Source organism: Falco punctatus, assembly GCF_963210335.1.
Source record: "Falco punctatus genome assembly, chromosome: 8".
Taxonomy (NCBI): Eukaryota; Metazoa; Chordata; class Aves; order Falconiformes; family Falconidae; genus Falco; species Falco punctatus.
Genome location: NC_137588.1, coordinates 11,117,055 through 11,139,453, shown reverse-complemented (window position 1 = coordinate 11,139,453; position 22,399 = coordinate 11,117,055). Strand labels below are relative to the sequence as shown.

Genomic DNA, 22,399 nt, shown 5'->3' with positions numbered 1-22,399 from the left:
AAGGTGAGATAGCAGCGCAGAGAGATGGAAGTCAGATGAGATGCTGGAGAGAAGCAAGGTCTGGCTGGATAACTTGTGCAAATGAAGCCTTTTGCCAGCAGCTTTGTGCCCCACAGGGTTGCTTCTCTCACAGCTGCTTTTGAGTCATTGCATGTGGGACATGCAACCTGAATTCTCCACCTCACCCAGCTCCAAGCCTGTCAGATGGAGCAACATCCCTGTTAGGGGCAGGAGGCCGAGGTGGGGTTTGTGGAGGCTTTTTCCCTGTCAATACAAGGAGGGCAACTGCCAGGCCGCAGCCAGCAGCCTACTCTGAAGTGGCTTCAAAGTGAAACCCATGTGCATTAAATGATGGCAGTGGTAGTTCGTGAACTGATTTCTCAGATGAGCTGTGTGCCTCGCTGCTAATGCTGTTGGGGCTGAGAACCACTCATGAGGGGGACTTGTTTGGCAACATAGTATTAGCCATGGATTTAGCATTAGTGCTGATTGTAGTTTGTGGGCATTTGAAAAGTTATATGCAAGAATGGGAAATTAAATAAATTGGGCAGAGGCAGTAATAACATATCTGTCCTCTCACACTGTCCCTGTGTCACCTCATTCATAGCTGAGGCTGCTGTCAGCTCTTGAGAGCTGAAACCACAGCAGGCTCTTGGGGGAGATGCACACCTACAGCTGGCGTTTGGTTATCAGTGTGACATTTTTCATCTTACTCATCACACTGGTATACGCAGGAGGTGAACAAAAACTGAGCCACATGGCAATCCATTCAAAACACATTTTTTACTTATTTCTTGGGAGTATAAGGCACTTGATTTTTTTAAAATGGAACACTGTCATGGACAAACATAAACATCACCAAGAACTGTTAAATGTCTACATGTCTGATGAAGTCCCTCTTGTGTAGCTTGTTGAAGCAGTAGCATTTATTCAGGCTTTGTCTTGCTCCCGCTCCCTGCACTTGGCATAAAGATGCATGAAAGTGGGCAGCACCACAGCCCCATACGAAAAAGGAAGGGCAACCAGAGAAACTCTGCACCATGCTGCTTTCCCATCCCAATTGCTGGACCCCCCTCCCTGACAAACTTTACCACTAACCTCAATAGAAATGGAAACTGTAGAAAACCAAGCTGTACAAGACTCAAGCAGCTTAATTTATGCTTGTGCTGGAGCACAGGATCACCTTTACTCATACCATTCCTGACACTCTGGTCTTAAACACTCTGGTGCTGAACAGTCCCAGCCTGACAGAGGCAGCCTGTTCCTCCTGCCACTGGGCCAGAGGGATGTTTTTTTGGAGGATTCACATCTTCTTTCTGGTGGGCAGCAGCGCACACAGGCACATTTTGGTGCAGTTAAGACTAACTTGCAGGACTGTCATCTCCAATGGAAGCCACAGCGGGGAGGACATGGACTTGGATGGAAACAGCGTTGCCAAAGGATGTCCTGGGAGAAAAGCAGAGCCTGTGAGGGAAAGCACAGGACTAGCCTCGATGGATTGGAGATGGGGAAAAATGTGAAATACTCTTTGACACTCAGGGTTGGTGAGAAGTCAGTGAGACCCCAGGAGCCACCGGAGCAGCTGTTGTGGCATCTTGTTCTCTTCAGACACGAATCCTGGTCACAAAGTAGGGGGTAGAAATAACCCAAAGCTTGTTCATTTCAGCATTTTTATTAAACAGTGCTCCACTCTGCAGTTGTACACCAGGCCCTGACAATCCCCTGGGGTGTACGAACCCTGGGGTGTGATGGTGCTGTGACATCAGGCTGCACAAACCATCTCCTTTACAGAAGCAGTGCCCAGGAGAAGCCCAGGCTCCAAGCAACGTCCCTACGCTGCCATCACACCAGCCAAGTGAGGAGGTAAATTACAGCAGGCCTCACGTACTACAGGATCCCACCCCCAAACTGTTTTGATTAGCCAAATCACGCTCTTGGGGCTGTGCTTCCTCCTTTCCAGTCACCTCCCTGTGTTGTTTAGGCCCCATGAACAACAGGGGATGACCACTGCTGAGTCTGCATGAGCTTCTGATGGGGATGCTGGGCCCAAAGTTACTCTGCACTTCAGGCTGTCTTTTGATGAACTTCCAGAAACATGTGATGGCAACAGGAGGCTGGGCTTTGAGGATCAGGCAGCCTTCCAGGAATGGTTGCTATTCTTTGCTGGAGCAGCCCATCCAGCAGGTTCTTGGAGGTCTGCCTATGCCACTGCAGCAAGGCTGCCTTGCATTCAGGCACCTGTGAGCTAGCTGCGTTAGTATGCCAGGTCTGGTTCTCCTGCTTCACCTATCGCTGGTGCAGGAGCACGCTGGCTTGGAGCCTGCCGATACTGCCCTGCAGCTGCTTGCCTGCTCTTAAGCGGCCTGAGGCACTCAGCAACTGAGCCCTTAAAAGATCAGAACTCACGTCCACTGTTGTGCAGGCAGAGGAGCTGCCCTCAATCAGCAAAGTGGTACAGCTGCATCAGTAACTATCACTCTGCTCAGAGTTTAGCTCATGCTTAGTGCTAAGGAAGTGTTTTACAGGGTCATGTCCCTAATTGCTGCAAATTAGTATAGCATCAGCTAAGGATGGAAAAGTAGATTACCCCTTGCAAGTATCTGGTCTGCTTGACAGGTCAAAGCTATTTAACCTAGGGCAGATTTTCCAGTTGGGTTGATGTGTGGTTGCATATCAAACTACAACAAGCAGTAACAAGGCGAACAAGTGGCTCAAATTATCAGGTTCAGGAAAGCTTATAAAACAAAGCATGTAAACATCTATATAGGTAATAGGTTAAACACTGACAAAACTCAGTGGAATACATTTCATTTCCCATGCTGCTGCTGGTGGGCCTAGCATCAACTAACACCTATAGTATTCATACACAATTTTAAATAATGACTGCAGAATCAACTTTCAAAGGTAAACAGAAGATACCACACCAGCAAGCGCGCTTAGCTCACTTCTAGACTGGGGTTTTCCATTAGATCATCAATGGACTTCTGCAAGGTTTAGCATAAGATGGGCAAATAAGCACAAAAGCTAGTGGAAAATTTGTCACTGGAAAAAAAGCACAGAAGAGCTATACATAGCCTTTGTCTTTAAAAAAGACAGGTGAAAATTCAGGGCAAGGCTTTGGTATTTCAGTTCCAGCTGTGCCACTTGCAATTTTGACATTAAAAAAACATATATAAAGACTCCACAGTCCATCACATTTGCTTTGTGTGGAGCAGCGCAGCTACTGAACTGCCTAGTCCCTGGCTGCTCAGAAAGAAAACACTTAAAAGCAACTTGCAGGGCAAGAGTCTCAGTTTTTCATTTTCCAAAGGCAACTAAATTCCTGCAACTATTTGTCAGCACACACAAAAAAAAAAAATGGCCAAAGTTACATTAAATAGAAAATTTCTTGCCAGGAAATGGGACACAGAAAACAGCAGAACTCTATAGCCAACAAAATACTGTGCATTTTATCCATGCTCCCACCTTCAGCTCTGTGTTTTTAAGAGACAACAGCAAAATGTGTATTCTGTCTTTTAAATTGAAACAATGCAATGAGATGACTAGAAATATTAGAAAACTCAGCATGCCCTCAGAAGGATGGATTTACATTGTTAGGTGAACAATGATGAGTTTGGAAGAAGGAGAAAACAGCTTCCAACTGTTTTTCCCAGTGCAGAAGGATTCAGGCAGGAAACTGCCAAACTCAGATTTAGAGTTCAAATGCAGGGAATTTCGCCTTGGTTGGCACCAGCAGGTCAGCAAGAAAGTAAATCGTTCCAGCCATTCCTGAGGATAAGAAAAAACACAACGTGCTTCAGAGAGATTCCTTTTGGGCACCTATTTTATCAGTTATCTAGGGGGTGAATGAGTCATGAAGACGTAAGCAAGGAAAATGTTTTTCAGAAGCACCTAAATTTCCAAGGTCTGAACCCAGGTTTCCCGAGCAACTTAGGTACTTCAGTGTGGAAAACATTTCAAAGTTGTTCAAATGTTGCAAATCACCTGGGAAAACATGATGGGTCTTCCCCTCCTGCAGCTCCCTCCCTTCTGCTTTACCTGTCCACAGGTTTAATAATCTGAAAATTTTTGCAAAACTTTGGACCCAGTGACATTCTGCCTCAGGTCCTCACTGATCTAACTCCCCATGTTCCTGAAGCAAAGCTAGGGAGATCTATGTTAGCTGATGAAACGGCTCTTTCAGTAATACCTGCTGATGGCAGATTTTGGGGGAGAGCTTAGGAGGAGCCACAAAGTACCAGAGGAGCCAACAAGGCCTACAAAAGCAGCCATTTGTTCCTCAGTCAACTTTGGAATGGAACTGGTTTTAATCCTTAAAAATGCACAGAAAAGAGACTGAGAAGCCAGGCTACAAATTACCGTAAGGTAGACTTTGGCCTGTACCCATTAAGAATTCCCCTTGAGACCTGTGTGCAGAATCTGTGTGGGAGGCCCAAGAGGACAAGATGCTCCAGCTAAGACATTAGTCTGTGCTACAAAAAGACTACTTATGGAAAAGGGTAAAAAAAGTAGATACAATTTCCTTCCCATCCTCTACACTAAGTTTTGCAAAGACTTCAGTGAAACATTTATTTTGTTTTCCTTGGTGCTAGATTGGCTCAGATCCAGGAGAAAAACACAAGCCTAGAGATAGAGGTTACCTTCAAAGAGAGAGAATGGTGTGTCTGGAGTCCTGCACCCATGTTGGCCATAGCTTAAACACCACTCTGCAAACTGAGAGGAAAAAAAAATGTTTAAATTTTGTTGAAGACAGATCTTAAATAAAATACCACCCTCATCCTCACATTATCTCTTGCAGAGCTAAGCTTCTGCAGGGATATTCCTTCTGTGCAGGCTGTCAGAAAATGACTGCACTGCTGAAGGACTAGTCTAGTGGAGCTAGTCAGATCTAGCTGCATCTCTGCCACAGTAGAAATTGGGTTTCAAAGGCAAAGCCAGTGACATAAAAGGCAGAAGTGAACAATCCCCTCTCTCTCTTCCTCACACAGGTTCTTACCTTGCAAGCCCTGTACAGGTATTTCATATTCTGCGTGAGGTTGTACAGTGTGAGGAAGCCATAAGCATTGCCAGCTGTCCCATGGCACAGCCCATAGCCTTTCTTCAGTAACCCATACTGCCAGATCACTTCTGCACACTGCAAGGCATCATTTAGATACTGCTGCTCCCCAAAGACCTACAGAGACAAGAAATATTCCCCCTTGCTGAGGCAATTTCCTCCACACCAAGGGCATCCCTGTGTGATGGGGAGGCTTGGGTTAATTAGTTTCTCTCCTATGGAAGTCTTAAAGCTGTGACTTTGTTGTCTACTTTAAAGGAGAATGTTTTTGATATGATGAATGGGACTGTAGGACCATTACTTCACAGACAACTAGTTGTCACCATCAGTCACCTGCTACAGGACACCCCACACAGCTGATGGGTATTTTCAGAAACAATTTTTAAAAAGACTAATTTCCATATCAGTCAGTGGTCACTGTGGGTGATTTCACTGTAACAAGCCATCCTATTCTCAGGGAGAGAGGGACTCTATTAATAGAGTCTTCTCCATGATGACGTTCCACCTTTAGGGGTCCCCAAAGGGTCTTTGCAAGATTTCTGGTACCTTGTAGGCCTGGACAAGCATGTAGATAACACCTGGTGCCCCATGGCACCAGTGGACGAGTAGGTCTCTGGTGTCATTGATGCATGGAGGGTAATTTCCAGATGTGAACTTTAGTTGGCAGACGTAGTCCACGCTGGGTTTGACTGTGTTGTGCAGTTTTACTTGGCTCACTCCAAGGCCAGGCTAAGAGAGAGAAAGTGTTAAACTGGGGAGAATTACCATTCTGTCTGTCCCAAAGAGGCCCAAGATCTGCCTGAAGGACGGAAACAAACCCAGCTATGACCATGTTCCCTCTTACTCCTTGTCAATAAAGTTATTTCTTTGCTCCAGGCTTTCACACATCACAAACACTCACTTGGCCCCAGGCAGCTCTGTCCTTCAGCAATGACTTATTTCCAGTCATACCCTGGCATCCCCAGAAACAAAGACTGCCCCCAGCATGTCACCTGGCCCTTTAGCAAGAGGGCTTGCTGCTTCTTTTCCTGATAAGTAGGAATAGTTTCAGGTACTCAGAGCTGGAGTGAAGAGATAAACTGTCTAAAATCAGTACTAAGGATGAATACAGGCAATGAGCACCTAGAGCATCTCAGCTCTGACCTGCTGGGCCAGCCATGCTGGTGGGCTGTGATACTGCTTTTTCACAGATATTTCTGGGTAATTGCAAGGGGGTCACTTCACCGCTGACCTCAGATGGAAAACAAGGGAGTGGCTTGAGTCCTCTTCCAATGACACTACCTCACATGAAATCTGTGCAGTTCTGATTTCCCATGCCAGGCTGCAGTGAGCACTCTCACCTAAGGATCACACTGTTCCCAGGTTGATAACTTGAAAATTAAAAATCAATGCTGTGCTGTAAAACCATTAGAGGTAACAGTCCAATGTTGTTGGACATATCTCTCTTGTTTGCTTCTCCCAAAGCCTTTTGTGCATCATGCCTGGCTGATCCAGGCTCCTTGTACTTCATACTGCAGAGAAGCATGAAGCCCATGCAGTATTTTATGGGATACAACCTCAGCGACTCGGTGCAAATTCAGGCTCACTGCACACTGCTGCCTTCTCTGCTCCCAACTAGCTGTTCTGTATTCCTGGGCAATAATCACCTCACATCCTCCTCTTGCCAAATCTCCTCCCACTTACAAGATACCAACCACCCCTTCCTCTCTGAGTCACGTAAGAGGGTTATATTCACAGGAACTATGCTTATCTTGTATATGGGATTGAACTTTGAGGGCCCTGAAGGAAAGCTCAAATACTTGAAACCTGGTGGGTTCTTTTCCCCTTGCTGTGACAGCTGGGTCTAATAAAAGATATCACCTTCTTCTATGCTAAAATAATTTGCGTTGCTCAGTGGGTGCCCTTAATGCTTTGAAAAGGCAATGTCATTTATTGCTGCTATTTTTCAGAGCTTAAGCACTGTACATTTATGCACAAAGTGACCCACATAGGGGAATCACCATCCTCATTTGAGCTGGGGAAGGGAATATTGCCAGAGTTCCAGCAAGTTGTGCAAAATTGTGAGAAAGACAGCATCAAAGCAAAGCGGCACTGCAGCTCCCAACTTCTCGTCTTGCCATGCCTTCTTCAGGCACTGCAGAACTCAGCTGCTTTATCAAAGTAAAAAGTCCCACCTCTTTCACCTTTAGATACCGGCCCTGATTTGGAAACAAAGCATTTCCCACCTTCCTACTATGAACAAAATCTCTTTCACTATGATTTTCTTACAAAGATTCTCAATTTGTAATGGTCTGGGATTGCTCCAAGTAACCACCTCAAAAAATGCAGGCAGCCCGCAGATACCATCAAATGGGAATACTTCACAAGCAATTAATACAAGAGGGGGAAGCTCAAACCCAGCTGTCCTACAGGTCTCCATTATGTGAAACTGCTGGTATAATACAGGTCACACTTCTCTACAGATCTCCGTGGAGGTGGGAATTTCAATCTCGCACACTTGGAGAAAACCTTTAGAAGTGGAGATGCATGATCACCCACAGAAGTCAATCAGACAAGGGACCTTACCAGCCTGTCATCACCAAGAGCCAACTCAAATGCTCCTCCTTGTTCAAAGAAATGTGAAACAGCTGCTAAAGGTCCATCCCCTCCAGTGCCTCTTACCTGCATGAGATAGTAGTAAATCCCAGCCAAACCATGGGCTGCCCCTACATAGTACTCCTGGTACCACTCATACATCAGCGGGCTCTTTGCTGTGAAGTTCCTCCTTTTGGCCAAGCTCTCTCCTGAGGCTACAACTGCTTCACAGACCTATGGATGGGAACAGATGTGGGTGAAGGAAATGCTGCTGTATTGGACATAGCACAGTGAGTATCCTGACACAGATCAGAAGAGTTGTTTTTCTGCCCAAGCATAGAGAAGAGTGTGGGTGAGGGAGTGAAATGTATGCCAGTTCAGTACTGCCTATGGATTTGTATGTGTGGTGGGTGGGCATGTGGTGCTTTGTCCATTTGGAAGAAGAGCAGCAGGCATACCATGATGCATTTTCTCCCTTCCAGAGTTCTCTACATCTTGCATTGATTTTTACCTGAAGATGAGCTGCATGGGAAGAGACAGTTAACAAATCAACAGAAGCCACAGTACCTGCTGAATGTGACTTTGAGGGATCTTTTCCTCTCCAAAGTGCTTGTTCACAAATATTAGTGCATAGAGATAGCCTATGCGCCCGTACAGCAGTTCATCTGGAACTCGTGGGTCAAGCTTGTGTAGATGGAGCAAACTACAAAGAAAAATTCACATGGGGAAGATTAGAGGACACTCAAAGCCATCTAACCAAGTAGGGAGACTGGAGCTCAGAAACATGGTTTGTCCCTTCATGCTGCCTGTGCCCTGGGAGATGTCAGGCCAGTCTGGTTCTCAGCCTTCCAGCTACACCAAGTGCAGAATTCCTCCTTCCCCTCTGCTTTTTTTTTTTTTTTTTGGCTTATTGCTTTAGTCTGCTCAGCTCTTTACAATGCAGTCATACTGTGTGCTTGTTCTTTAAAACATCAGCTCCAGGAAAGCTACTTGCAGGGAAACGTGGACTATAGGAAATGGTCAGCATAAAGTTGTTCAAGCAATGCTAGAAAGTCAAACTAGGGCTGATGGTATGTGGAAGAATCTCACCCCTTGCGCTTGGAAGTCCTGATAGAAAAGCCCCTTTCTCTCCATGCCTGAGAGGGGCACTCTGACAGTGGAAAAAGAGGGGTCTCTGAACTAAAAATCTAGGTAAGAGGTGGGGATAAGCAGCTGAAAATATTGTTTAACATCAAGCCTCTGTGGCACATACAAGACATCTTTTCTAGGGTTGAGCAGTAGTGAGAACAGCTCAGCAGTGTGTGCTGTGGGCTGGCTGTGGTGCGACCCCACGCTGAGGACAGCTTGGCTGGCACTAGGCTTTAGCCCGTATGTGCAGAGCGAGAGGTCTGCTGGACTCAGATACTTTGCCATTTTTCTATTATCATGTTGCAAAGTTGGTGATATTCCTGTAGCGCTAACAGAGACTGACAGCTCTTCACACTGGTGTTTTGTAGCCCAGCTCACTCTTAATGTGATTTTTCCTTTGTTTTGCCTCTCACCACACTTCCAGCAAGGCTGGATGTCCTTCCCTGTCAGAGCAGCAGGCAGGGATGTGACTAGTTTTGGCTTTATTTTTCTGTTCACCCCTGAGATGACAATCAGAAAAATGCCATCACTTTTAAAATACTAGCACAAGTGTCTTCACGGCTGTTCCCTCAGCCATTTCCTGCTGTGGCTGCAACAGGGGTAGGGCCGAGAAACTACCAGGAGAGCTGTGTGTGTGCAGGGCTTCCCTGTCACAGCAGTGTGAGGAGCAGAAAATGTGTCTTGGCAGCCTCTGCTCCTAGGCAGAACAATGTGTTGCACAGGAAAGAACCAAATGTCCATAGTACCCTCAGAGCAGAGAAAGGATGCTGGGCTGTTGACTCCCTTTGGCAGTGGACTCAAAGTGAGCAGGGTTATTGAAGTAGAAAGGAAAGAGCAGTGTCTCAAGGTGGACTGGCCCCAGGCCTCATGTACCACTCCAGATGCGCATTGCTCCATGGGGGAGACTTCTCACAGATTAAACCCAAGAGACAGACTTTACATCCAAGACTAGGCATAAGTGCAGGTCCCTCTCAGTTGTGTGAGCTGAAAGCAAAGCCCTGCTGCCTCCTCATGTCCCCTGTCCCCAAGTCCAAGGAAGGCAGATAGAGAGGAGGGTTTCCAAGGAAGAAAACAGTGTTTTGACAGATGGACTCTGGCCAGCAGCACGCTGGCCAGAAGAGATGCTGGCTGGTGATGTTGTTTGGCTCTGAGATGTCAGGGAAATGTCAGGTGCAATAGAAGGAATGGGTGGGTGGATAAAGAGTAATACCCATAGCAGGGATTTTCTGAGGTCTGGATGTGAAACCTTCTTTCCATGGGGAAATCCAGAGCAGCTGGAGCTACTGTTCTTGCTCCTTACACATTGTTGTGTCTACCTCTAGCTGCTTTCCCAGCCAGGATAATCAGGGGAGGAAGCCTGCCAGCAATTTCTATTGTTTCTGAAATGTGGGGCAGGGCTGCATGGCGTGCATGCAGCAAGAGATGCCGGGGATACTGCTGGACTGATTGCATGCAGAATGCATTTCTTGGGTGTAAGGGGGTAAATACAGGTCCCTGAAAGGAAGAGCCACTCCTGCTCACATATCATCCTATTACCTCAACTCTCAAAAATCAGTAGTTTCTGGACAGAAGGGAAGTGAGACAGCTGTAGAGCAAGATGGGAGTTTTGTATGCTACTGGCTCTAAAAGCAAATCTTTGACCTTCTGAATTGGTGGGAGATGGCGGTGAAAAGAGGACTCCTGGAACACAGCTCAGATTTTCACAGGCTCTTGGAAAATGGGACGCCCTGAAACATTAGTCTCTCCAGAGCATAAAAGCACATTTGTTGGTCATTAACTCATTTAGGCAAGAGCAAGGAGGTAAGAAAACACAAGGTTCTGTCTCTTCACCTGCAGGTAAAAACTGGCTGACGGATCCCCTCCTCGGGCTCAGTAAAGATGAGGTGCTTTAAAAGACTGAGAACAAAATGGAGAGGCCCTCCTTCTCCACAGCTGCAACAGAAGTGCACTTTCTATGCACTTGCACTGCATAAATTAGCAATTGGTCTCTAACTAAACAGCATATGCAAACCCCACTTAGGAGTTTTATTAAGGGAACTATTTCTTAAAGAAATACTCTTTTTTTTTTAAAGGTAGCATGGTCAGGCTAACTGCTCTGGGAATTAGTGGCAAAGTAAGGAAGTGTTTCTTTGAGAAAGCCACATTTTTCTTTTTTCCTCCTCTCACATGTATGAAGAAACCAATTTCCACGGCTGTGCCTTTATTATGCCATTAGATGGCAGTGCAGAATTAATTATGAGTTCCCATTCTGCCACAAAACTGTAGGCAGAACAGAAGGGATACCGGGAGGAGATCTACAGCAAGAAAACATTAATTAGGGTTTTTTCACAACTTGGGGCTTATGCATTGACCACAACTGGCCTGTAATGTTTGACAGATTAGTTCCCTTTTTGTTAGCAAATACATTACTCATAGTGAGATTCACCACTCTCATACAGTATTAAGCAAAACCTAAACGACAGATTATTTAAAAAATAAAGAAGAGAGTTCTGTCCTCAGACTGACTTTATCCACATAAACCAGAAGCTATTCTTAGTTACAGGAGTGGGAACTTGCTGTCCAAACCATACAGGCACCTCTGATTCCCACCCGTGGTTTTTTAAATTGAAATTATGCATCACTTGCTCCTGGCTGCTTAAAGGCACTTGGTGTTGTTTTGAAATGTGAGGGGGTTTGTCTTGCTTTTGTGCTGACCATACGTAAATGGAAACTCTTTACAGGACTTTCTCACCTTCTCAAAACTGATTTCCCTTAAGCAACAAAAGCTTGCAACTGCATCTTCTCCTTCCTCTGCCACACACTGATCTGACTGTAGGACTGCTTGTCTGTGCTTTTCTGAAGTACCCAACAAAAATACATTTGGAAACAGTTGAGGAAAGGCAGGAAATGGAACTAAATGAATCATAACCAGCTGCATTCAGCAGTTGAAAGGGATGCTTTCCATCTTAGGTTTAAGTCAAGGCCAACTAATAAATAGCAAGTGAAAGCAAGTTACAAAATTAATCTAATAATCCTACCACATTTCTCCTTTTCATCAAAATGGCTGTAAAGCTAAATTTAAGGGTTCCGAAAAGATACCAAACCTCACCTGGTTTGTTCTTTTTTTTTTTTTTCTTTCTTTCTGTGCTTACTGGAATTTTTAAGATGGCAATACCAGCTGAACAATATCCTTGCTCTGCAGGCTGACAGGCAAGTGTGTTTGTCTTTGAGCTAGCTCTTTCACCAAGTTTGTGCTGGCTCACTAAGTTACTGGCTTCTGTCTCAGATGAGACTGCAACAAAACGTATTCAGGCTTGGTGGAGAGTGCCTGCTACAAGCCCAAACCAGCTTTATGAGCAAGAGGAACTTCAAGTCACAGGCATAACCAAGCGTTTTACCGAGTGATGCAGTCTTCTGATTGCTTCTGGTTCTGCAGTTTGTGGTAGACAACAGCAGCCACTGCCAGGGGCCCAGCATCTCCACACAAGAAAGTGATGGATCGTTTTGTCAGACAGCTCAGGCTTTTCTTCACGTACTCGTGGGCCACCTGAAGGTAGGCTGGGTCTCCATACACATCATGCAAGTGCAAATACAGCAAAGCAATGCCTGCAAAAGGAACATAAAGGTTGCACCCACCAGAAGTTTACCCATTCCACTATGTGCCCTGGCTATTTTAACAAACTTAAAAGCCTGTCCCTCAGCCTCATCTAGAGCATAAGCCTTCTAGACAGACTTCTTGGTCACATCCAGGAGCATAACCCACAGCTGCAGTACCCACAGCCTCTTTTCCTGCTTTGTGACCTTGTTGTACCTGACGCTGCTCATGAGTGGACTGCAGATCAAGACAAACAGCATTGTCTGATCCAGGAGGTCCTGGAGGACAGCAGAGCTTCTGATACACAGGTTACATACAGTTTTAGTAGCAAGGAGCAGAAGATGAAACATAGGCAAACCCACCTAAATCTATCAGCTGTACCTGGGACTGTTGCTAAACAGTGGAAGAAAAAAGAAATCACCTTTGAGCAAGATGGTACTTGCAGCAGAGCAGCACTGAGTTGTTGCCCTATCTCAATTATTTTTTCTCATGCCAGGAGGTGAAGGGCTGGATCACTTAGCTTGGATTGGATATCTTAGAAAGTGACACATGATCAGCACTGAGAAGCAGCACCCTCAAGACATTCTACTTGGCTTCCCCCCAGCCCCACCCGTGCCCCCAGGGGAAGCACCAGCAAGGTTCTTACAGCTCCCTGGACACCCGGCGCATCCTCGAAAAGAAAAAAGGGCTGCCTGACTCTCCTCTGCAGCACATCATTCATGATATGAGCCCTTGTCCAAAACAGAAAGAGCTACCTTGCATGCTGAAAAAGGCTGCATGGTCTTCCCTGGAGATTTTCAATTGGCTGGCCAGCTACAGAAGCAACTCCACTACTGAGAAGTCACATCAATTGCTGTCCTTTGCCTCTGCCCTGTCTTCATCCAGGTCTTGGAAGCTTTTAGTAGGTAACTGAAGAGTCCTCAGTAAGGCTGTGTCTGAAAGATCTGCCACATTTGAACTGTCCTTCTGATCTGGAAGGCATCCTCAAACATGCACTGAAGAAAGGTACTGGCCTATATCACTTTGAGAAAAGCTTATTTCTCCCCTTAACAGTAACCATTTCTAAGAGGACTGAGGTCCTGCTTTTAAGCCTAAATTAATTGAGCCAATCTCTGCAGGTTTTGATGTGGTAAGGTGAAGGGAGACAAGCATGCTGCAAAATTCCTTTCCATGACACTGAGGACAATTTTAAATTTAGATCATTTTCTCATTTTGCATGGGTAAGCTCCAAAGCTTCGCACTACAGACAATTCTATTCTGTGTGTCTATTACGGGCAAATTTCCATTTCCTGCTGAAGCTAATAACCTTGTCCTCTCTCTAAGCAGTTCAGTGTTAGTATTTCCAGAGAGAGCTCAGATGTACGGTGTCATTGCTCAAGTCTATGAGGATGTGGAGATGAAGCCCTTCTTTAAAGGGGAACCCTCCTCTTCCAGCTAGCAAATGTCAAGTGATTCTCCTTGATTTATTCAGCACCTAACACAGCTTCTAGCCTTTAATAGGCCTGATAGCTGTTTGAGCACAACTTGCACTCTTGACTTACCTGCTTTAATATATAACTTTTTGCTTTGTAAGTAGCTTCTATTCCCACTGCCATCATACCACCCTAATTATGTATGTAACTACCTTGCTGAGACCACTGCTAGAATTGAATTCTTAGAAAGTAAATGTTTCAGCATCATTTTCCTCTGACTTCTTTGCCTCTCCTCTTTTAAAACACTTCTTGCCCCCTTTCCTCCCAGGCCCAAGCATCTTTGGAAAAGACTTCAAAAAACCACTGACCTACATACACTGAAGGATGGAAGGGATAAGCTGCTTCCCCAAATCATTAATTTTTCCTTTAAAACCCAAAGGCCTTAAAAAATGAATCTAAAGCCAGTTTTCTTAACTCATTCCTCAAGGAATTCATACACCCAAGCTGATCAGAAGGGCACAATGCAGTGCTGCCTTTAGCCCACTGCTTGCTCCGTTGCTATCTGTGAGCCTAAAAGTAAGGAAGGCCAGCAAAGGAGGGCATATCCATGCATAAAGAGGCAATGTTTACAGATCTATGCAGAGGGATACAAAACACAGTCACCGCGTGGGGAATATCCTATACTGACCTGTGTGCCAAGATGTAGGAAGCGTATTTCAGAGGCAGTGCAGTTGGGAGACAAGAGAGTTCCATCTGAAGAACCTGGCTCAGCTACGCAGTGTTGCTCTCCAGAAGCTATTCCACAGCTCTGCCTTGCTCCCTTTCCAATAATACCTTCCTCACCCCAACTGACGAGGTAGAGTTTGCCAGCTGACTGGTTGTTTGTTTGGCATGCTTCAAGTGCTATACAAACACAGCATCATCAGTTAAATGGGTCTAGGTAAGCAGTGGATCTGCTCCATTTCTGTGTGCCCTGGAGGTCCGTGTTCAGTGTCCCAGTTGGAAACGTGACCTTTTTTTGCGACCTCTGAGACTCCTGATTGTTTCCAGCAGAACTGCCATGCAGCAGCTGCCTGTGGTCTGCTATTGCCAAAGATGTATGGGCTTTATCCTGTTTACTGATTGCTACTGGACTTTCTTTGTTGTGGTTTCTTCGATTTTTTTTGCTTGCACTGTTGAGACCTACTGCATAGCCACATGTGATGGAGGATGCATCAGATGTCATTTGGTGCAGGACAACAGTGAACACGTGCTACTGACAGCGTATCTTTTAGCAGGGCTCTGATGACTGAAACTGTAACCTCTAGTGCGTAGGAAGCCAATACGCTGGAGTGTTAATGCCTGAGATGCTTGCTCACTGCAGGAAATCAGGAGGCAAAAATAAATTCTGCTTGCCTCTCACAAAGCCTGTTAATTTCACACCTTCAGCAGGACACTAAACACCACCTCTCTTCTTGCTGTCTTTTATGAGCAGTATTGTAGATGCAGAGGGGTACTGTGCATTAGAGATTTCTTTTGAGTGGGGCAGAGGAGACTTAAATGCACATAGCAGAAAATGGAATTGTTTGCACCAGCTGTACCAATTGGCTAGTGCTGATGGCCCTGATTTTAGCAACTTGCTTTCAACAGAGCAGACATCACTGGAGATACCAAAGAAGTTCCTGCTCAAGAGCTAAAGCACTGCAGCAGGCTGAGGGAATCTCTCATCCATATGACCATTCTGTTGATCAAAGAGAAGTAAAGCTGTGCCCCACCTACCCTGCAAGTTTAACCTTGCTCTTTTATGTTGGATTGCACTACCACTGCAAACAATTCTGCTGGTGGGAGAACAGCAGTAGTGAGACAAAGCTTCCCCTTCACACTGAATAGAGTGGGTAACATTGAGAGGAAGTGTGGCTTGGCGTCAGCTCCCTGCAGTCCCCTCGCTGCCAGCAGCAGCACGGATGTCCATCAGATTGTTCTGAACACACCTCCTTGTCCACCAGGGGCTGAGCTGAAACGTGGTCCTTTCACACAGGACACTAGGTTGCCACATGAGGAGATTTCTTGACCTAATTTGGACCAGTTCCAAACCTACCACCTACAGTAATAAACAGCTCAGAGTTCTTGTGCTGACCCAGGGAAGTCAGCCAGCACCCTCAAAGCAGAATGTCAAACACAGAAGAAAGAAGTGGAAACTGGTCTCTGCACATAGTTATGAAGCCTGATGGTTTCTGCTGAGAAAACTGATGTCACTCGTAATGAGTCAGGCATAGGGTAAAAGTTACAGAGGGGGTGGCATAGCTCTACTGCCCAGCTCAAAGGATATAAGCATCTTTTCTGGTGCAGATGCATGGATGTTATCTTGTGCTCAGAAGTCATGCCAAAGCCATGCTGAATGGGACAGTGAGACACTGCCTCTGGAGGGCTGTATCATGCCATGTTCAGAATTGTCTGGGCAGCTGCAGGTGCATTTTACTACAGCTTACTGCTTGCCTTCCTAGCGCATTGTGGGACACTGGGCATTTCTCAGGATGCCTCAGCTTTTGCAGCCTTAAAACCTGGGTAACAACACTTCTTTTGTAAAACTTTTTACAGAAGAAGATTCCCTTGCACCCCCCACCCCCCCAAAAAAAACCCCAACCCACTACCAGTCCAGTCCGAACTAAACCAACCCATTACCTACTGCATCACAGAATTGTGCAACAGACTAGGTTAGAAGAGATCTGTGGAAGTGATCTGATCCAAACATCTGAAAGTAAGGCCAACTTCAATTTTACATCCCATCGCTCTCTGAACCTTGTCCAGTCAAATAGTGACTATCTCCGAGAATGGAGATTTCACACTACTCACCAAGCACTTGGCAGGAATGTGGTTTATGCGTGTGATACAAGGCACTCTATTCTCTCATCAAACGCAGCCTCACTGCCTCTTATTCTGTAGGGATTATTTTGTTTTTCTGAACCAAACTCTTAAGAGGACGCAAGTTCTCTGGGTTCTGAGGTTAAAACTAAGATACTGCGCTAAAGTGAATGAAAGGTGTTTTTCTAGAAGCCTTCCTGAACTGGTACGGTCAGAATTTCTATCCATTATTAAATGACTTTTCTTTCCTCTGGTGTATCTTTTGAAGAGTCCTTTCAAAAGGCAACTCAGCCCGGCTCCTCATCTCCACTTGCCAACAGGCCAGCCAAAAGCCACAGGTGGGGCAGGCCAGCTGGACTCACTGGTCTGTTTCAGAGGCCCTGAAGCTCTGAAAGCCATGACTATGACATTGCTAAAGAAGGCAACGCTTGCATGGGAAGCAAATTCCAGAGGCACTGCTGTAACATGGAAGAAGGGGAATCTCTTCCATTTCAGGTGGCAGATCACCTCATTGTCTGGGAAGGACACAACAGTCCAGCACGCACCGGACACGGGAGCTTCCTAGCCTCTGCAGTCAGCTAAGAGGTTACAGGAGTGACATCAGTCTCCTTTCATTGGAACCTTCCATCCCCTTTCCATCATCTGTGCTCCCAGTCGTGGCAGTCATTGGAGCAAGGCCTCCTACGCTAAGAAATACCACCACACCTGTATATACTCTTCAGCATCCTCATGAAAATCTATTTGAAAACAGATGAGGCAGTTGTACTTCTGCCAGGATTTGAACTGCTACTGACTCAGAATTAGCTTACGGCAGTTTACATTCCCTCAGTCAACACTTAGATACCAGCGAAACCGATTAAGACCACAAAAGCTCTTACTGCACTCTAGCTATAAAAGACCAAACAGAATACCACAGCCAAGCCTGGTTTATACCCAGGCATGCACCAGGTGTTGCCTACAGGGCCCTGATCTCTATGGGGAACTTAATGAAACTGTAACAAACTGATTGAAATGTGTTTTGAGGGCGTTCAGCCATTCACTGGGTAATCTTGATCCAAAGTGCGTTTTCACTGCCTCTGAGCTGAAAACAGAAGTCCTTCCCTCCCTCTGCTCCAACTTCAAGTGCCAAGAAGCCATGGCTTCGCTGGCACACATGCAGGCTCAGGGAACAGGGCTCTGTCAAGTGTCTTGGGAAGGCAACAGGCACCGAAGTAAAATGCCAGCATATGCTGTGTATTACTGGGTGTAATGTAGTACACTCTAATATGTTACATTTCACGCAGAGTTTGTGCTAAGAGAGCAGTATTTCAAATCTCTCTCATTAGTGGCCACAAGAGTGTGGGTTCATTTCAGACTGCTGGGCAATGATTTACATGAGAAGATACTCAACAAGCCTTTCCTACATAAGCAATTACAGGAAAAAGCTGCTGTCTTGGCCCAATTAATTTCATCTCTGGAAACCAGTACTGAATAAATTAATATAGCTAGGATTAGAAAAGAAGGGAGGGTGACAAAGATACAGTGTAGTATCTGCAAACTTTACTTCGCAGGCTGTGACCTGTGGGAAATCTGTCCATGGTTTTTTTGCTAATCCCATTAGCCAAGGCAACAAAGTTGTGTGCCCAATAAGGAATGATCTGTGGGCAGAAAAAAAGAAGAATCCCTCTTAAGAAACTCCCTTCCAAATAAAACTGAGCTGAAATCCTACCAGAGCTCTCAACCATTGTTGCACAACTGCACTCACTTTCCAACATGATGCTCCTCAAGGCCACCCTAAGGAAAGGAATATGGCCTCTGGGGAAAGGTGTTTATGTTCTCCCCGCAGAATTTCAGAGTATTCCCAATATCAGCTAATTTTTATCTCCTGAATTATTCTGGCCAGAGGTTGACTGCCATCATGCCAAGTAGCACCCTCATGACTGAAGACCATCTTTATGTATGGAGTGCTTTTCATCTGAGGGGACCTCAGCAGGGTCACACAGGCTGGAAGACTAAACCTGTCTCCCAAGGTGAAATCAGCCAGCACTGAACCAAAATGCAGGAGCAGCAGAGTGCTGCCAGGCAGCAACTGATAAAATCAATGCTCTCCCACGCTGGAATTTAATACTGGCATCCTACCATTTCACAGGAACTGCTCTAGAGCACTCTCAGTGCCTGTCTATGCCTGTCTACGTTACTAAAATTTTTAAGCAGGCATTTCTGGCATTGCTGTCATCAAGCTGCAACGTTAGTTTAGCACCAATGCAAATGAACACCATTTTCCCAAGCAAGTTCCACAGCATCCAAGTGCAAGCCAGCCACACCCAGATTATAATGTAGAAAATTGCCATTTAGGATTGCAGTGTACCGTCCCCCCTCCCAAAACCCCGCGGAGCAATGAAACATCTTGCAGCAAGCATGAGGTTAATCACAACTACCCCAGGGTCCCTCCCTAGAGCCTGGCACAGCGCAGAAGGCAGAAAAGCTGACAAAGCATGCAGCAGTAGCCAAGGATGAAGTGGCAGAGAAAGGTGTGTCCTCCCTGGCTCCAGTGGGAAAAAATAGGAGGCAGAAGGTAGGGCACACTCTCAAGGAAGGAAAACCAGGTTGAAAATGCAGCACAAGAGAAAGACAAGCTCCTGGAAGCTTTGCACACAAGAGTTAGTGTGAGGAAGGTTTTCATCCTTTGTAATACTCACATTTGCATTTCTGCTCCTTCCAGCAGATACGGGAGCAGAACTAGCCCTGGCTAAGTGGAGGGGCACTACCTGGGGAACAGGAATGGAGCAACCTGCCAATCAGACAATGTCGTAAGATAAAACTCGGCCCAAACAGAAAAGACAGATATTATCTCAGGCCATAAGCTCACCGCTGCCATATGCAAGCAGGTAATGACTTCTTGCAGGTAAATGACCTATCTCAAGTATCTGCCTACTTCACAAAGCACTGGTTGACTTGTCGCCATCCCCACTACAGCCAGATTTGGAGCCAGTCCCTTCGAAGGCTCCCATGTCTGCTCTCAAGCAGGTGACGGCTTGGCATAAGTTTGGGACTGTCAACCAAGAGAAGCCCCAGCTGTGCCCTGCAACACTAAAGTCTTCCCTCTGCAGCTCGAAACCTCCAAAACCACAGTCCTGAAAAAGACAGCCCTTCAATGGATTAAAACAGCCAGAAGAAGCACTGTTCTTGACACAAGTCTAACATGATCGTTCAAACACCGCAACAAACCGACAGTCTGCCTCGGCCTGATCTAGAAGTGGGCTCCAGAGAGCTCCTGCCCCATCTGACGCAGCCCAAGCAGGTGCCCTACCTGCCCAGCCGGTGTACGCGGTGCAGTCGTGCGGGTCGGCAGACTTGAGGCCCCTCTCCATCTGCTGCAGCAGCTCTCTGATTTTGTTATTCAGCCGCTGTGTGAATTCAGGGGTCAGCTGTGGAGAAAAAAACCCCACCACTAAAAGTGAAGGCCACATGGGCAGGCGGATGGGGTTTTGGTAAGCTGGAGCTACCTGGAAGGCGCGTAACTAGGGCACCGGGTGGTTTTAAACCTGGCAGGTCCCCGCTGGAAACCCTCGGGTACCTCAGGGCCGGGCTGGGCCCCTGCTGCCCAGCTGGGGCCGGGAAGGGCCCGCTCCCGCCCCGGCTGCCTCACCCCGGCCCCGCTCACCCTCCCGGCGGTGTCGAAGTAGCCGGTGGCCAAGGACTTGTCATAGTCCGCGTAGGGGTTAGGAAGGGCCCGCTGCGCCATCATGGTGCCGCCGTGCCCGCGCCGCCGCGCTCCGCTGCGCTGGGCCGCGGCCCGCCCCGCCCCGGAAGGGAGCGGGCGCTGCTGTCGGTCCCGCCGCTGCCGCCGTTCCCCGCGCTGGGGCGGCGCCTCGCGGCTCCGTGGGGAGTGCGGAGCCCCTCGGGGTTAAGGACCCCTTGCAGCTGGCTCTGGCGGGCTCCCCGGGGTTTAGAGGCTCTGTTCGGCTGGCCCTGGGGGATTTGGGGGGCGCTTCAGCCTTTAGGGGCCCCTTGCAGCTGGCCTTGTGGGGCTTAGGGATTGGTTTGGTTTTTTTTGCTGACTCTGTGGGGCTTAGGGAGCCCTGAAGTGTTTGGGGTCCCCCTGGCTGCTGACCCTGTGGGGCTTAGAGAACGCTGTGGGGTTCAGGGAGCCCTGAAGAGTTTGGGGTCCCCCTGGCAGCTGGCCCTGTGGGGTTTAGAGGACCCTGTGGTGTTTAGGGGCCCATTGCAGCTGACCCTGTGGGGTTTAGGGGTCCCATGTAGCTGCTCTGTGGGGTTTAGGGAGCCCTGTGCCATTCAGGGGCCCCTTACAGCTGGCCCTGTGGTGTTTAGGGGCAGTTGGGCTTGGCTGACTGTGTGGGACTTGAAGGCCGTTGCGGGGCTGGGGCCCCTTGCAGCCGGCCCTGGGGATTTTGAGGTCTTGTGGGGATGGGTACCATGTGGTTGTGGTGGCAGAGGGTCAGTCCAAGGAGCATATATTGAGTCCTGCCCCCCTCCAGCAGCAGTAGTCCCTCACTCAGTTTGGGGCTGGGCCCGGATGAGGGACGGGGTTTCTTCCTTGCTGTCCCCTGCTGAGCTGCTGCATCTCACCTGTGCTGGCTAAGCCAGGTCTTCCTTGTGAATGTAGGGTAGGTCCCTATGACTCATAGGCCTGAGCAGTGCTTTCCATCCCAAATGCTATGCAGCTGTGTTGTACTGGTATTGGGGGTCTCCCTGCAGTCATCTTGTAGTGGTGTACCCTGCGCAGCCAGCCGTGTACAGTGTACCTTTGGCAACAGGATAGCATTCATTGGATTAAGTTGTCCTCGTGCTGTATGTCTGAATCCAGGCCTTGTTGCCTTTCTGCCTGCTCTAACACTGTGCTCGGCTCCCCTTTTCCTGACCCTGTAGGCCTGAGAAGGATTGTGACATCCCTGCCTGGAGTCTGGCTCACTGAAGTCCATGACAGGCACAGCTTTGGGGCTCCCCAGCACTTCTAGCTCTGCAGGCTTGCCTGCGTGTCTCTCGGGGAAGTGCAAATGAACGTGTCTAAGCTTGAAGCTCTTGGTGGCTTGTAGAGGTCTAAATGCAGTGGCACTGCCCCTTGCAGGAGCCGAATCCATCTGGGTGGGTTTAGAGGAAACAGCAGATCATAAGAATTTACCTTTCGGTGGTGATCGAAAACACCCATGGGAATACATTAGGCCACTGTATTCATGCTTGGGACAGTTATGTTATCTAAGGGATTCTGGTTTTCTGTCCATGTGTCCATTCTTTATTACAATCTGTAAAATCAGAGCTCAAAGAAAAGAAAAAAAAAAGTTATTGCAGGAGATGGGGAGCAACAAGCAGAAAAGAGGGAATCCCAATTATGTTCACTTTCAGTTCCTTTTCCACTCAGCTGTTTCTTGTTTAGTGAATTTCAATCATGTCAGCATTGCCTTGCATTCAAGGCAGGGAGATGGACTGTGCAGCTTTAGTATTCAGAGAGGCAGCTCTAGCATCAGCAAAAATAATGTGGGGTCTTCTGCTTATAGCCCTGTATTATGGTCTTCCCTTCCACCTGCAGGTCAAAACAATATTCTATTCCCTCCTTCCCCCAGGCACAGTTCAGTATTAACTTCCAGCATAAGGCACACAATTTCAGCTTTGGAGTCTTTCTTTCATCTTTGATTCCTTCCATATTCTTTTTTTCCTCCCCCCAGATCACTTAAAGACAGAGACGCTTCTCCCAGATCATTCTGCCAGTTCTCTTCACACACCCTGCCAGGGAGTTGTGTTTCAGTATGTTATTTTCTCAATTGTTGTGGTCACTTAGGCTTCAATGGGCCTGTTGCTGCCCAGGATAAATCCAGA

General features: G+C 47.1%; 1 protein-coding gene across 2 annotated transcripts; it reads right to left on the bottom strand.

Moving 5' to 3' along the window:
* Positions 1-1,653: 1,653 nt before the first annotated feature.
* Positions 1,654-20,386, bottom strand: LANCL1 (LanC like glutathione S-transferase 1). 2 transcript variants are annotated; one of them, XM_080398388.1, is made up of 9 exons: positions 20,229-20,386; positions 19,875-19,992; positions 12,136-12,343; positions 8,198-8,333; positions 7,718-7,864; positions 5,603-5,785; positions 4,997-5,173; positions 4,641-4,713; positions 1,654-3,768 (listed from the first exon to the last, which is right to left on the bottom strand). In XM_080398388.1, exons 1-9 carry the CDS (start codon positions 20,310-20,312, stop codon positions 3,692-3,694), a joined length of 1,203 nt encoding a protein of 400 aa, XP_080254514.1. In that variant the 5' UTR covers positions 20,313-20,386; the 3' UTR covers positions 1,654-3,691. The 2 variants fall into 2 exon arrangements, with proteins under 2 accessions (XP_080254514.1, XP_080254515.1); XM_080398389.1 differs by lacking the exons at positions 19,875-19,992; positions 20,229-20,386 and adding an exon at positions 13,088-16,341.
* Positions 20,387-22,399: the final 2,013 nt, after the last annotated feature.